The 12,222-nt window shown below is 34.7% G+C and overlaps 1 protein-coding gene across 1 annotated transcript; it reads left to right on the top strand.

Moving 5' to 3' along the window:
- Positions 1-4,868: 4,868 nt before the first annotated feature.
- Positions 4,869-7,021, top strand: LOC118737207. Its single transcript, XM_036467566.1, has one exon. The coding sequence runs from the start codon at positions 5,110-5,112 to the stop codon at positions 6,760-6,762; it is 1,653 nt and encodes a 550-aa protein (XP_036323459.1). The 5' UTR covers positions 4,869-5,109; the 3' UTR covers positions 6,763-7,021.
- The last annotated feature ends 5,201 nt before the right edge of the window (positions 7,022-12,222 follow it).

Below are 12,222 nucleotides of genomic sequence, written 5' to 3'. Positions count from 1 at the left end.
CTTAAATCTAATTTACTAGTTCAAATATAAATCAATTCAAGATATGTTAGTTGTTTTAAAAACTACATTAAATTAGCTACAATCCTAAAAGTATTTAAAAAAAAAAAAAATACTACTATCTGGAAAAATCCTAACAAATAACTTGGAAAATTCGTGAAATATAATATCAAATAGTCACTTAGGCCGTGTGGGTAACTTTCTGGTTGGTTGTATTAAAAAGCTAAGTACGTCATTCGCTTTAGCGGCTTATTCTTCATGAGGTTGGTTATCTTTTTTTCTTTCTTGGGCAAGATGAATGTTTTTTGATATAAGGACCTAAACCTACAGCAAAACAGTCATATAAAACACGGATTTCGGCGTAGCTCATCAAGTTTTTGCAATAGTGAATGTTTTTTCTTCATTTTGTTAAGTTTATAGAGTTCTATTTTCATATTCTGCTGCCGGAGGGAGAATCTGAAATACTTTAGCAAAATGTATGGAGAAAATAAGGCTTCTAGTATACATACTATGTACATGAAGAATACTGTGTAAAAATCTTGCACGCCTATATTTAATTAATTTTAAATAATATGACTTTTAAGTTAAGGCGTGCGAGTAAAGCGGCTAGACGACCGCGTAGGGTGCTACGGGGCGTATTCGTTGCATACGCAACTGCGGGTATATGAGTACGAGTTATTATTTTTATTTTTCTTAGTCTATCTTTTTTAAGTTTTCATTTAAATGCAATTTCCCCATGGAATCTTGATCGTTATGCAAAACTTAAGATAATTAATCGTGTAAGATAAGTGTGCCACCATTTTCGACGTTTTTGTTGAAAAATTAAATAACTCGTGAGATTTGCTTATATGCAAAGAACATCTATGCACATTTTTGACTTCTACGTAAACATAAACTTTATTTCAATTTTATTAATACATAGTATATATATAGGTCCGTATATTTGCCTGTTCGCCTTGAAATTTTGAGAATTTAGAAAATTAAAAATATGCGATTAAATTATGACAAACGGAAAATCTACAAATAACATTCCAAACATATACATATATGTACATATGTATTTGCCTACACATTTTTAATTAAATAATCTGGATTGAGGCAGCTTATCAGCGGCGCTCCCTTCACATGGACACACTTGCCCACGTCGTGACATTAAAACGCTTTGAAACCACAAGCAGCAAAAATGTCTGTCTAGAACTGAATTTAGTGCCAAACAACAAAATAGTCAACAAAAAATAGACACATTTTCTAGTTAGTGTAAGTACATTCATTCGTTATGGGGGCGTTATTAATCTGAAGAAATAAAAAATTAATAAGTAGTAAATTATTTTAGCGACAGCATCGCATGCGATTAAAATGTGATCAATACATGTACAAATGTGTGCTGGGCAGAGATTATGCGCGTATGTTTAGAATCGGTACAAAGTTCGTTTTCATTACAACAAATTGGTAACGTTGTGGGTGAAAATTTAAGGATTGACTATGTATGTATATCAAATACATATGTACACACAGTTGTTCACAAAATAATATGAGTGCGAGATATTGACCAGTTTCGGCTATTTGTCTTTTGTTTATTTAATGTTTACTATTTTTTTTAAGTTTGGCTGGCTATACAACAAATACCATATAAATTCTATGCTATAACTTCTACCTTTGTAAATAATTGTTGTTTTCCACAACATTTTTCATAAAAAACGGCATCAAGCTCAATAAAATTGTTAAATAAATAAAAAGTTCGGAGTCGGCATAAAACTGTAGGTCCTTTCCCATTGTGTGACAACAACAAGGCGTACACCACAAATCAGAGGAGAAGATCGGCCAAACACTAACTTATTGCATAAGCAAAATCTATTATGTATATTAAAAGAAGCAGAATCTTGCACAATATACCCACTATAATTTTTCTCTAAAAAAAAAAATATTACTAATCCTACCCAAGAATATTAAACAAAAATTTATATTTCATATCAAAATAAACTATATATTTTGTGCCTAGTTTTTCAATTAGTGATTTCTTCAGACGAATTGCATATTCATAATACGTATGTAAGCTGTTTTTTCTTCGGAAAAACTACAACAAAATTAATTTTTTTTTTTTTGAAATTTGCCATTTTTGTAATTTTTTGTCATTTGAACAGATGTTTTGAAATCGGCATCAAAAAATCTGTAAGAGCGATCAAATTCATCCAAATTTTGTTAAACCGTGTAATTAACTACAGTTATAAAATATGAATTAGTTTCTTAGCCAGGTTGTAGTTTTTAAACCACTATGCAATGCTTACATTTCAAAGTTCCCGACCCACGTCCGCTGAGCTGACTTTAGGCCCACAGTTCCAAGAGTAGACAATAAAAACCGAAATAAAACCGATGCTTCCTTTACTTGGCAACAACTTCACAAGAAGATACTCTTCAGCTCGTAAGGTGTGCAGTTTTCACAATGTCACTGCAAGTTGCTACCCATGTTAGCTTTAGAAGTCAGTATGCAGCTCTTGTCGGCCGCTGTGGTGCAGTGGTAAGCAGTGCGCGCTTCCACTCCGCAACGCCTGGGTTCAAACCCTGGTCAAAGCAACATCGCAAAAAATCTAGAAAAAAGGTTTTTTCTTAACAGCGTCGTCCGTCGGCAGGCAATGGCAAACCTCCGAGTGTATTTCTGCCATGAAAAACAGCTTCTCATCAAAATACAATCACCGTTCGGAGTCGGCGTAAAACTGTAGGTCCCTCCGCTTTGTGTGTCAACATCAAGGCGCACGCCACAAATCGGAGGAGAAGCTCGGCCAAACACTAACATATGTGTAAGCGCCAATCTATTATTATTATTATTATGCAGCTATCAAAAAACAATCAAGAAAAAAATAGCATACGGGTATTCTTTTTTCCATTTAAAAAAATCCTAGGGGGATAGAGCTTAACATTTTAAACTTTTTTTGCCCGCATATATTTTTGGATCACCCTAATGAACATCATGCATAGAAACAGACATACATATGTACATACATTCACATCATGGAAATGTACATACACATATATGTATATGTATGTTTACATTTATGAATACACAGTATTCCCTCTATCAAGCATTCCGGATGAAATAGTTTCCATCTTAAGTTAGAGCTCCACGTTGTGCCTGGCATATAAAACTTACATACATATGTAGCTTAATAAAGCAGAAATAAGGCGATTATAAAGCCATTTCCATACACACTTCTGATACTCCCTAAACAAATTTGCTCAATAATAATCGTTCTTTTATTCATATAAAAGCTTCCACCGGGATATAGAAATAATAACACAGTGCTCAAAAAAAAATATGGAATACGTCCAAAATAAAATTTATTTTAAGTTGTAGGTAGATTTCCTATGGTTCCTGAACCCTTCATTTTTTTTAATTAAAAAGCGTTATCTTGATTCATTGTTTTTCATCCAATTTTAAAAATCAAATATACCTCAGAAAGAGGATTTATAGACCTTTAGGTTAGGTATACCACTGCGAACGGTAACTGCTACGTTAAAGTGAGATTCTGGTTTCGGAGAGCTCCTCGGGATGAGCCAGAACGTACGAAACCAAGTTTCCAAGCCACAGTCCGGCAAAAACTGGGCAGTCTTAGAAGAAGTGTTGATATGATTCCACCTCGTCATCCTCAATGCAGCTGCCACAAAAGAGGGCAGTGCGTAAATCCCGTTTGGCCAGTGGCCAGTTAGTACACCTTCCATAATTGAGAGTTCAGCTTCGCGAGCCGAGGAGATCCCTAGACCGTCCCCGGTCCACCTTCAACCAGAATGACCTCGCTGTAGCGCAACCTCTGATTTTCCCCAGCGGTCGCTGATTTGACTCGAGGCCCACCTTCGCTCGTAGAATTCGTTTCAAAAATTCTTTATCTCACCTGCCGATTCTATAACGCCCTATATCAGCACATTTTCAACACATTTTGAAGTGAGATAGGGCGTTTTTGAACCGAATTCTGAGATAGGGTGTTTTCGAACTGGCTGCCGAGGTAGGTCGATCTTCCACTCAGCAGTCGATATATGTTTGTATGTGGTGGATTTTCAGATCTCCTGTATAGTGTGGCTAAAGAATTCATTAATATACATACATATTGCTCTTGACATTCTTCGGACGTATTAGTTAATAACGTCTCGTATATTTTTCAGAAAAAAACTTTATTTGGAAAATCATAAACTCGACTTTGGGTTAATCTCATGTGTATGTATGTACAGTGAGGAGTAAAAATGAGTGCATGGTGATTTTTCTTAAATATTTGCAAGGTTTCTAAAGATAAAATTTTGTTATTTTTTCATAAATAAATAAATTTGTACAGAGTTTCGAACAATTCAACAAATTTTCATTAACATTGAACTTTTTAAGTAATCTGAGTTTTTAAAAATTTTTTGGGTATGCAGTTTCATAGCCTAAGCGGCTGAAGAATAGCGTTGGTTTTTAATATTTGTTTTGCTGACGGCTTTGGCGTTTTTGTCTTGTGTTTTGTTTGGGTTAAAGCATGAACCACATTTTTATACAAAAAAAAATTACTTTATAAACATTGCAATCACATTTAACAAAACTCACCATGTACAAGTTTTTGCTCCCCACTGTATGTTAAAAAATTAAAAAGTTGCATTAGCTTTGTTTTACTATTTTGATTTTAACTTAATATCATATCTTGCTACCTTACTTTATAGGCTAAGCAGATACAGTTGTAGTCGCAAAAGCTATTCAAAAAAGTTAAAGATATTTTGCCTTCATTTTGACAAAACTTATCCGGGGAATACTGTATTCATATATATTACTGCGTTTGTTTATTAAAAAGTTTGTTATATAAATCGGGGACCAAGAGAGAAGCTTGAAATAACTCATCGTCTATAATTCTTTGATTTTTTAATATTGAGATTAAAAAGATGGCACGCTATTTAAGCGGTACTTAGTAGCTTATTAAGTTTCTACTGAAATTCAGTTTTCCGTCGGCAGCTCATATTTACGGTACCTCGGCTGAGCTGAAAATCGTTTGTTGCATGTCACCAACGTTGATCAAACATTTTGAAATAATTGGAACTGTGGAGATTTCCACTGAAAGGAAACGACTTTAAGCTAAAGGAAATATTGCGAAGGTAAAAATGGCGATCGATATTTTAAAGAAACAAGAACAAGCTAGGCAACGACGCTATTCACGATCAAAATTTAGTCGCGTCAATTCTTTGGATCAAATTCCAGAAGATCCTACCCAGGATCAGCATTCAGTGGCAACAGATTCATATAAACATTCAGCTGCGGTACATAAAACGCAATCGTTGCATAAAACACCGACAACCATTTGCACTGCTATGCGTCAAGTACTTCTGTTTTGGCCGCAACTGCTAATCAATTTAGCATTTACGATCATTCGGTTCATCGTTTACTTACCGTTATCAATAGCCGCACCAAGCTTCTGGCTTTCGGCTTTATTGTGGATGTTCTTGAAGTTTATCCGTATACCTATAGCACTAGTAAAATGGCTATTAAATGTCGATTCCCTGATGGACTTATCAACGGATGGACCGCAACACCATAAACGTACGGTGCTCATTAGTTGTGGTAGTACCATTCAAACTTTGCATTTAGCTCGTAACTTTTACTCATCCGGCTCACGCGTGGTGGTATTCGAATTCGAAGGTCTATTCGGATTGGCGCGCTTCTCCACTGCTGTGGATAAATTTTATATTGTGCCCAGACCAAGTTCTAATAATGTGGATAGCTATATATCTGCTTTATGTCAGATTGTCAGCAAAGAGAAACCATCCGTTTATATACCAGTTTGTGCAACCAGTCCAGCCTACTACGATGCACTGGTGAAGCAACATTTAGAGCTGCTCGGTTGCGCCAGCTTCATTCCGGGTTTCAATGAGACTAGAGTCTTGGACGATTGCCTTGAATTTTTCAAAAAATGTGCAGCTCATAATATTACCTTGCCGCCCTACTCTGTGCTCACTTCGCCAGATGATCTTCAACAATTATACGAGAACAACTTTATCAATAATTTCCGAAATATCCTAATGGCAGCCGGTTTTCAAGGTTTAATCGAACGTTTCAAGTATTTATTGCCGAACAACAGAATGGACTTCAAATTTAATCACCAGATAAGTGAAAAGGAAAAGTGGATTGTGATACGTGACTTGCCAGGGGAACACTATGTCACCTGCACAACGGTTAAAGACTCGCGCGTCGTATCAAATGTTACCTGCCGAGTTGAACACGAAACGAAGAATTTAATGCCAATTGGCCCACCCAATACAAATAATCCCACTATCATGTCGGACGAGGCGCAAATTGACATTTGGCTCAAGACGTTCTTTGCCAAGGTGCGCTTTCAGCGTGGCATAAATGGACATATGAGCTTCCGACTGATTAAATGTCAGGGTACATCGCAATTTATACCGCTAGGCGTACGTGTTGGCGTCTCTTTACCATACATCTGCTACAATCGTTCCCATGCTCAAGTACTCTGCCGAACTATGAAGTGCATACATCGAAGACAACTAAGTTTTACCAACCTAGATGAGGAATCTTCATTGGCGGCTTTGACAGCAAGCTTCCGCTGGAGCTCCAAAGAACGCTCCACTCCGACAACTGTGTTGGACAAAAGAGAAGCTTTGTTCGCTTATTGGGATCCGCTGCCATATTGTGCTTACTATCACTTTCAGTTGCCTCTCAAATCTGTCAAGATGTTCTTGCAAAGACGCCACCGATCTACAAAGACCTTATCGCCACGAATCACAATGCCAGTTCATTGAACACAGTGCATTGAGCAAAACGCGGTGCATTTAAAGTAAAGGCATATTGCCTATTTTACGGCAAGCAAACGTGCGCTGCCCTTGGGAGAGATCAATACATACATACATATTTACATATGCATATAAATGATTGCTAAGGATACATATGTATGTAGCTGTGTGTACGTATTTATGTATCTGCAACCATTTTCCCAACATAACAACTAATTACTTCCGTTCACTAAGAGAAAAAAAAGCGATCGAGTACAAAAAAAAAACATATCTTCAAGGTACATAAAAATGATGCGGAAAAATCGAGAGAGATGAAATAGACTGATGGTGGTGAGATGGATGGTATAGAATTGATTGAAGATTCCGGATGCGGGATAATTTTATGGTTTAATATTTAAGTCAACATAAAAGACATGTATGTATGTTTGTTCTAGATACTTTTAAGCATAGAGAGTTATTGTTTATTATAATAATATTTATTTTTATTAGTGTGTAAGATTTGGAACTAAGGGTTTATTTTGTTACTTAGAGTGTTAAGCTTTTGGTTATATAATAAGTATTTTTATAAAGCATTATTTCAGTATGTATCTTTAGTAATATAGTACCTTAATTTTCCAAATGAAAAAGTAAATAAATATGTGGCAACGCTATTCAAAAATTATTTTTGAATTGGGGATTTACCGTCAATTTTTTACCCATACTATGATATTTTATTTAATTTGTAATAAATTCGGAATAGGTGTCAACCTTATACGAGTATTTTCGGAGATAAGAGGTCTGTTCGATTAACGCACTAAAGTACTCTGGTGTCTGAAAAAGCTTGCAATGAGCGCTTCTCTTGCACTAAACGCATGTATTTTCTTGCGCCAAATGTCAGATGTTGCTTACACTTTTTAATGCACCCGTCGAACAGAGCTAATACCTGTTTAGATAATCTTAAAATGCAAAACATTATCTATATACAAAATTTCCTCAAAGTTATCGTTATGCTGGATTTCCACTAGCCATTAAATGGCAAAATTGACAAATGACAAAGTCGGGCATTATAAAACAATCGTGTCTTTACATTAAAAAAATTGTCATTAAGTGCATTTCTACATGGCATTTTTTTAAATGGCATACAATTTTTGTCATTTCAATGTCGAGTGGCATTAGAGCCGCTTCCGTGAAACCTATGAATATAAGTACATATGTATATATATTTATGTATATGCAAGAATTGATCGTTTAATATAATGAGAATATATAGATGCTACTGTAGTTCAGTACTCACTTCAACGTTACCTCCTGTATATTTTACTATACGTGTGAATTTTTCTTAAAGCTCAGATAGTGTAGACTTATAGCCCAGTTGTGCATACTTGCACTGCTATACCATTTTTACGTAAAAATCAAAACCCAACAGAATTCTACATGTTAAGTGCTATGCATTGGGTAACGGCTTGCACGCAAAGCCCATTTAACAGATTCTTATGTGACAACTCTCATGCAACGCTAAGTATGCATAACTATTTAGGCTATAAGTTTTCGTAACTTAACTTAACATAATATTTTGACCAACCTGTAATATGAGAAACTGTGTTGGCGATTAGTTAAAACTTAACTTACCGTAAGAAACTTAAGAATCTGTTGGTTTTAGGTTCTTAAGTTACGGCCATACGGAAATGTGAAAAAGAAAATACAAAAATAAAATATTTCCACTCTTAGCTTAAGTTGACGTGTTGAGTAATCATTGATGATTTTTTGCGGTAAGCTAAATTAAGTTAAGTCTTGACTAACTAAGCTTTTAGGTTCCTAAGTTACGACCTTACGAAAATTGAGAGCGATGAGAACGCTCTTTTTTTCGGGTGAATTGAATTTTGATGTGGTATTATTGGCGGCGAACTGTCAAACAGCTGAAACAGAAAATACAAAATCAAAATATTTTCGCTTCTAGCTTAAGCTGACGTGTTGAGTAATCATTGATGATTTCTTACGGTAAGTTTAGTTAAGCTAGGTCTAGACTAACTGAGCTTTTATTATTCAACACTTGCTTATTGGGATTTTTTTACGTAGTAATTTGGGTTTTTATTTTCAAGAAAACATTTACCAGTCGGCAACATTAGAATAAAACAGGCCTTCTGGACTCCTTGTCACGGTTGCCACTTTGGTAAAATGTTACCAAAATTGGTAACTTTTATTCTCTTTGGTAATTTGGTAACTTAATTCGCTTCACCTGTTTACAATGCTTTATAAGTACACTGGATTTCTTTTTTTTTCTTATAAAAAAAAAAATAAATAAAAAACTTAAATATTTAGTGCAATTTTTTTGAAGGCCTTGGTTTTGGTATTATTAGATGTTTTCACTGCATACAATTTCAAATCTGGAATAAGCAGCCTATGATTAATAAGGCCGTTTACGAGACTTCTCCCAATAGTTTTGATCATCATTGAACAGCTTCCCTGCAAACCAAAGTTCCCGAAATCTTAAGGAAATCGTTCGGAGTATCTCATTTCTGTAACGATTTTTCACGAATTTTCAAAGAAAATTATATGAACTGGTTGACACGAACTCGTAAAGAAATTTCTATACGAAAAATAAAGAAAATTCTGGAAAAATTCTGAAAGATATTCTTCACATAGCACCATTATTTTCGTTGCTTCACATATTTTCTTACGAAATTTCGTAAAAGAATGGAAGTGTGCGTAATTTATTTCATTTTGATTTTGAAAATTCGGCAAAAAATCGAATTAGATCTTAACGAATTCTTTAAAATTTCTTTACAATGCAGTATACTCTGAAAAAATGGTTTGCAGGGTTTTGACATTGAATGTATGTATGTATGTAAGTACCCATTTTTTATATAAATTAACCCACCCCACCATGCAAAACATGAGACATAAGCAACAATCGTCAATGGCAACAAATGGGCGACTCACCGATCTGTTGCTGTGGTGACAAATCGGCAACATCATTTCTTTCATGTCAATAAATAAGTTACCAAAAATTCCCAAACTTATACATTTCGCGTCAATAGTATTATCCAAAATCGTCTAATTTTTACCAAGGACAAAATTGAAAAAATAAGAAGCCCCATAGGGAAAGAAAAAATTATTTCCGTTTCCGTTGGGACCGAACAATTTTTGCTGCCGGCAATAATAAAACTAATAATATTGCCATCGTATCGATTTCCTATTACCAGTCGCTCTAAAATGTCCGCCGAAGGCAACTCGCCTGGGCGAGTCGTTTTCTTATTACCTGAATGAGTCATTTTCTTATCGCTTCAGGCGATATTTGGAATAACGTCATTCTTTTTAATCTTCAATTATTTTTTGTATACCAAATTGGAACTTACATAGAAACGGAAATAATTCTTTCTTTCCCTATGGGGCTTCCTATTTTTTCAATCGTGTCCTTGGTAAAAATTAGACGATTTTAGATAATATTGTTGACGCGAAATGTATAAGTTTGGGAATTTTTGATAACTTAGTTATTCCAAAGTTGACATGGAAGAAATGATGTTGCCGATTTGTCACCACAGCAACAAATCGGTGAGTCGCCCATTTGTTGCCATTGACGATTGTTGCCTATGTCTCATGTTTTGCATGGTCGGGATTAATAATAATAATAGATTGGCGCTTACACATATGTTAGTGTTTGGCCGAGCTTCTCCTCCTGGTGGGAATTAATTTCACTAAAAGTGGACTTAGCACCACTGATGGAAAAGTAGGCACAATAGTGCCATTTTTGGCACTTTCATTCACAAGGGCACTTTGGGCACAATCATAAATTATAGAAATTTAGCCAGTATATAACAAACAATCATATATTACTCATAGATTCGAAAAGTGAAAATTAAAATCACTTAAAAATTAAAATAAAGGTCATTATATAAAATTAATAAAAATTATTCAATGTATAAGGAAGAATAGTCAAAACTGGTAGAAATGTCGCACTGCTATTATTTCGCACATATGTAGGTATTTATGCATATGTGTAAACAGGACCGAGTAGCTATATTTCAGTGTTTTTCACCTACGTAATCGGAATATTGTGCTATTTTACTATGCTTTAGTATATATTTTAAAAAGCAGACAATTTGGCCCATAAATGCATTAGATATAGACTTTTATTTTTTGTTTGTCGCGGTAGACCCCCGAAGGAAACACCCATATATAGTTCTTAAAAAGCCTTAAAAGAAAGCAATTTCACAAGCAATTTTGTGGCACTTTCATATCCTATTTGGCACTATTTTTGCAGTCCATTAGGCACATTTTAAAATTTTGGAGTTCCATCCCTGCTTATTTAGCACTGTCTCACCTTTATATAGAGATACTATATTTAAAACTTACGCGTCATCATAGTAGATATTTGCATTCATACGTATGTATGTATTCTTTATGACTTCATATTGATGCCTACTTTAACACGTAGTTTTTACGTGTTATTGCCTTCATTTTATTTATTTTTTTAATCACAATTGAATTATGTATGTATGTATATGGATTTAAACAACATTTTCGAAATAGTTGTTACTCGAATTGTTATAGTGAAATTGACTGCATGAATTCAATGCATAATGATCATCTTTAAACCTGCATTTAAGCTGCTAAGTAAACCACTAAAGCCCAAACATTAAACATTCTTATTCGTATACCGAATTATGTACATATGAGCATATGTTTGTAAGTATTTATTTGGTATAATTGTTTTGTTCGCCACTTGTCGCAAAGTTTCCATGGAAATATTTTTACGTTATTGTATGCGTTGTTGTAGTTATTCGCTTATCTATCCCACGCGACCAGTGCCAACATGCACTTGTATCCTTTAGCTACGTACATACATATGTACATATGTATTGTAGTACATTGCAGTGTGGTGCACGTGAGTGACGAAAGCACCCCTACGTCCTTTCCTCAATTTCGTATTCACATATCGTACTAGTATGAGAACTCAGTTGGAATAAAGTTTTTATTATTACCTTCCTTTTATTAGCTCGGGATGTAACTATGTAATATTGATGCCCCTAAAAGATGCAGCGATTTCCATTCCCAAGTTACATACCTGATGACAGTACGAATGGCAATTATAATAGGGAGGTTTTAGTTTTTTAAACTATAATTTTATTTTATATTATGCAAATTGAAAAAAATTTACCAAATACATTTCATTTAACTAATGATATGGTATTTGAGATCACATTAATGGCATCTTCTCGTTTTCCTTCAACCAAAACCGAAAGTGATGAAACTAAAGGCAACAACGAAACTTCATCATGTGAAAAAATATAACTGGAGTTATTATAGACAAATACCGTGACTCAAAAACCCCTTGGTTATTTTTATACCCGAGCGCACTTGTGCACAAGGGTATATTAATTTTGTTCACATAACGGTTGTTTGTAACAGCCAAAACGAATGGAGATAGATATAGACAAATGTATACAAAAATGCTCAGAATGAATAGAGAAGTCGATTAAGCCATGTCTG

Source organism: Rhagoletis pomonella, unplaced genomic scaffold, assembly GCF_013731165.1.
Source record: "Rhagoletis pomonella isolate Grant_MI unplaced genomic scaffold, Rhpom_1.0 Rhpom_scaffold_00004, whole genome shotgun sequence".
NCBI lineage: Eukaryota > Metazoa > Arthropoda > Insecta > Diptera > Tephritidae > Rhagoletis > Rhagoletis pomonella.
This window is presented reverse-complemented; position numbering and strand designations above follow the sequence as displayed.

What these genes read in the sequence shown, in the direction of transcription:
- LOC118737207 (XM_036467566.1), top strand. Translation starts at nt 5,110, where the DNA reads ATGGCGATCGATATTTTAAAGAAACAAGAACAAGCTAGGCAACGACGC.